Source organism: Populus trichocarpa, chromosome 9, assembly GCF_000002775.5.
Source record: "Populus trichocarpa isolate Nisqually-1 chromosome 9, P.trichocarpa_v4.1, whole genome shotgun sequence".
Taxonomy (NCBI): Eukaryota; Viridiplantae; Streptophyta; class Magnoliopsida; order Malpighiales; family Salicaceae; genus Populus; species Populus trichocarpa.
Genome location: NC_037293.2, coordinates 6,429,865 through 6,434,194, shown reverse-complemented (window position 1 = coordinate 6,434,194; position 4,330 = coordinate 6,429,865). Strand labels below are relative to the sequence as shown.

The 4,330-nt window shown below is 36.5% G+C and overlaps 1 protein-coding gene across 1 annotated transcript; it reads left to right on the top strand.

Annotated features, from left to right (window-relative positions):
- Positions 1-589: 589 nt before the first annotated feature.
- LOC7475061 (probable mannitol dehydrogenase) lies at positions 590-2,749 on the top strand. Its single transcript, XM_002313261.4, has 5 exons — positions 590-771; positions 1,108-1,221; positions 1,399-1,912; positions 2,003-2,156; positions 2,258-2,749. Exons 1-5 carry the CDS (start codon positions 605-607, stop codon positions 2,455-2,457), a joined length of 1,149 nt encoding a protein of 382 aa, XP_002313297.4. The 5' UTR covers positions 590-604; the 3' UTR covers positions 2,458-2,749.
- Positions 2,750-4,330: the final 1,581 nt, after the last annotated feature.

The window sequence follows — 4,330 nt, the reverse complement described above, 5'->3', positions numbered from 1 at the left end:
TTGAAAGTGAGCTCATTTATCATTTTATTTTTCTAATTAAAGGACTTTTACATATGATATGTTATTTTATAAATATTAACATATTTTTTCACACTTTTCAATTAAAAAACATAATATAATGAAACATATCATTAACTCTGGTACATTTTACACTATTTTAAAAATTAATTTAGAGTTTTAAAGTTAATGTGTCTTAAACAATTGTTGACACATCACCATGCCATATCACACGACAAAAGATGTGTTGACACAAATGGAGGGACATCCATATTTTATTTATTTTTTAATTTGGAAATCTATTCAAATAAAATTTAAGCATCATCTAAGGAAATCATAAAAGTTCGTGCATTAAAAATCACATTAACTTTTCCAATATATTATTTTATGGGGAGGCACACAACCATTGGTTTGGAGGCCGGAAATTCACATGTTTTTTTTTTCACTTGTTAATTCACGCAAGGAAATAGAGTTGAGAGTAAGCGACAGAATACTTGTTAATTCACTTGTTAATTCTCATGGACAGATGGCTTTTCTCTCAAGGTAATTGATTAGCTCACGGATGAGCGACTAAAGGTGCTTAGCTCACCCAGTATGTCATCCCGCCATGATAAATAGGTGCACCGTGCACGCTCTCTCGGCAGTACCAAATAAAGCAAAAAAGAGGGTGGAAATGGCAGAAAAATCTTACGAGGAAGAACATCCTACCAAGGCTTTTGGATGGGCAGCCAGAGACCAATCCGGGGTCCTCTCTCCTTTCAAATTCTCCAGGAGGTTATTCCCTCTCCTCCATCTTGTCGCTGCTTTATTTAATTATGGGATTTTATTTTTCTTTTCGTCTAGCTCGGTTTATTTAGATCCATTTTCTTCTTGTTTTTCTAAACACCAACAAGCATTCAGCGCAGCTGCAAGATGGGCTAGATCAGATATATGGCAGTCTTTTATTTTTAATATGTGAAATAAGTTTATTGAATCACATGTTTATAGCTTTACATTGTTAGTAATATTATGGTTGGTGAAGGGCGATCTGATTGATTTTTTACCTATGAATATCTCTCATTTTCACTTGCGGTTTATGCTAAGCTAAGCAAGAAACACCTCTTGCAACAGGTCTACAGGAGAGAAGGATGTGAGATTCAAGGTGCTGTTTTGTGGAATATGTCACTCAGACCTTCATATGGCCAAGAATGAGTGGGGTACTTCCACGTACCCTCTAGTTCCCGGGTACGTACACACAGTCAGAAAAATCTATGACCGTATATAGTTATTTCTCATTTTTTTGCACATAAACATCATGAATGGCAATTGGCAGTCCAGGGAAAATGTTTAGAGGAACTTTGACTGGAATAAATTTATACATGCATTGCATCTGAGGGTTAATTAATTAAATTGGCAATGCAGGCATGAGATTGTTGGGGAAGTGACAGAGGTAGGAAGCAAAGTTGAGAAGTTCAAAGTTGGAGACAAAGTGGGGGTGGGGTGCATGGTTGGATCATGCCACTCTTGCGGTAGTTGCAACAACGATCTCGAGAATTATTGCCCAAAAATGATACTCACCTACAGTACCAAATACCACGATGGAACCACCACGTACGGAGGCTACTCAGACAGCATGGTCACGGATGAGCACTTCGTAGTTCGTATTCCAGACAACCTACCTCTAGATGCCGCTGCACCTCTCCTATGTGCTGGGATTACAGTTTACAGCCCCTTGAGGTTTTTTAATCTTGACAAACCGGGTATGCATGTGGGCGTGGTTGGGCTCGGCGGGCTAGGTCATGTAGCTGTAAAGTTTGCGAAGGCCATGGGGGTCAAGGTTACAGTTATTAGCACCTCTCCCAAGAAGAAACAAGAAGCCCTTGAGCATCTTGGTGCTGACTCGTTTCTAGTTAGTCGTGACCAGGATGAGATGCAGGTATATAAACATGGTTCAGAGCACATTAATTCCTTGTATCTGTAAAACTAATTAAACATCAAACATAATATAATATTGTTTGTTATTCAGGCTGCAATGGGCACAATGGATGGTGTAATTGACACGGTGTCGGCCATGCATCCTATCTTGCCTTTGATTAGTCTATTGAAGACTCAAGGAAAGCTGGTCTTGGTTGGTGCGCCTGAAAAGCCACTTGAGCTACCAGTGTTTCCTCTGATCATGGGTATGTATATATATATATATATGCATGCATCTCAGTATGTGTTCTAAATTTTTTTTGGTATTGAGCTGACAGCGACGAATTCCATGTTATTGGCTTGGCAGGACGAAAAATAGTGGGTGGGAGTTGCATTGGAGGAATGAAGGAAACACAAGAGATGATTGATTTTGCTGCCAAGAACAACATCACGGCAGACATTGAGGTTATCTCGATGGATTATGTGAACACAGCCATGGAGCGGCTTTCGAAAACAGATGTCAGATACCGATTTGTTATCGACATCGGCAACACAATGAAGATTTGAATTCTCTACCTCATAAACACTGTACGAATAAAACGCATGTAAAGTGAGATTCGTCAGTTTGAAAAATCTTAAGAGTTTTCGGTGCCTCTATGAGCATTGAGCACAATTTAATTATGGTTTGAAATTTGAAGCAATGATGTGACGTTATTTAGTACCTCTATTTTTGTTAAATTTCTGTTTCAAGTATTTCAGCTTTTATTTATTTTGTTTAAGCACCTCACTTTATTATTATTTATAAGAAGAGCATCACTTTATATGAATCGATCAATGGAGTACATTTAAGATAAGAAAACTGCAGTGTTTTTCTTTTCAAGCGCCTCTGCTTCTTATTTGACGTGAGAGAGAACTACTTCTCTCTTAATATTTTATATGTTTGGTGTTGATTTCATTGGACAACCAGCGCTTGGATGAGTTTAGAATAAAGGACGTCAAACATGGATGGAGAAAGTATTTTTATAATTAAGAATATAAACAAGCTTGTCTGGAAACCCACTAAAAAAATAAAATAAAAAATAATGTTGAATTGTTAAATTAATTAGGTCAGTACTATCCCATAATTCAAAATTGATAAAAACAGATCATGCGTGTGGAAGGGGGCCATGGATAACGACTGCCTTCTTATTTCTCACTATTCTTTATGTATTGAAAGTTGAACAAAAACACTAATTTGAAGTTTTTTAATTACCATGTTGCCTTTCATTGCCGGGTCGACAATAGCGCTACAAAGATACAGTACGCAGTCTTTAAAAAAACAGATAAATGATCATTTAAAAATTAGTTTTTCAACTTTGATCTTATTAAATTAATCCCATTAATTTGAAATCAATATTTTAAAGTTAACACAAAGTACGTTGAGTGTTTGGCATGGGGACTAGTGTTAGGTAACGATGTAATTCGTGTTAGGTAACGATTTACATGGCGGGTTTACTTTTTATTTTTATAAAAAAATATTATAAAATTTAATATTTTTAATATTTATACTATTAATTATAATAAAAATAATATTATTAATAACACAAATAATATTATTTTTTATATGAATATTTAGAATTATAATAAAAATAATTATATTTATCACAAAAATAATTATATTAAGAATACCAAGGATAATTATAACACAAATAATAATATTTTTTATATAAACACTTTGAGTTATAAGAGAAATAATAATATTTATAACACATATTATTATATTAAAAAAACCGAAGAATATTATAATATAATATTAAGCCAGCCCCAGCTCCACGTGGCGCTTGGTCAGACCCAGCGCAAGTGCAGGTCAGCCCAAGCGCTGGGTGTCCTCACGTGGTGGGGCGGACTTGGTTGACACCCAAGGCAAGGGTAGGCCAGCCCAAGCGCCAGGGTCCTTATATGGGTGCACGGGCTTGGCTAATACCCAGGGCAAGGGCAAGTCAGCCCCAGCTCCACGTGGTGCTCGGGTCTGACCCAGGACAAGGGCAGGTCAGCCCAAGTGTCAGGCATCCTCACGTGGGTGCACGGGCCTGACTGACACCTAGAGCAGCCCCACCAAAACTTGAAGTGGCCATTTTCTCCTCAACTATCCATTCAATGTCAAATGCATCCCATTGAAAAGACAACCTCACCCCTTCCTCACTGTCCTTGCAACTCTCTTTGGCAAGGGTTGAGCTGTCATTATACTGCTCCAATCAACAGTGCTTTGAGTCTAGGTAAATAATAAGAGGAACATTGAGTCCTTTTAGTATATTGTATAATTTATTTATTTGTTTATAAGGTGAAATAAAGATTTATTTATTATATATGAGTTGTCTTGTGGTTGTATTTGTTTTTAGATGAGGGGCATGTATATATAGATTTATTAAAACTTGTGTATTTTCTTTTATATTAATAAATT

Coding starts and splice junctions, on each gene's coding strand:
- LOC7475061 (XM_002313261.4), top strand. CDS start 605: ATGATAAATAGGTGCACCGTGCACGCTCTCTCGGCAGTACCAAATAAA. Junction 1,913..2,002: donor GTGACCAGGATGAGATGCAG/GTATATAAACAT, acceptor TTTGTTATTCAG/GCTGCAATGGGCACAATGGA. Junction 2,157..2,257: donor AGTGTTTCCTCTGATCATGG/GTATGTATATAT, acceptor TTGGCTTGGCAG/GACGAAAAATAGTGGGTGGG.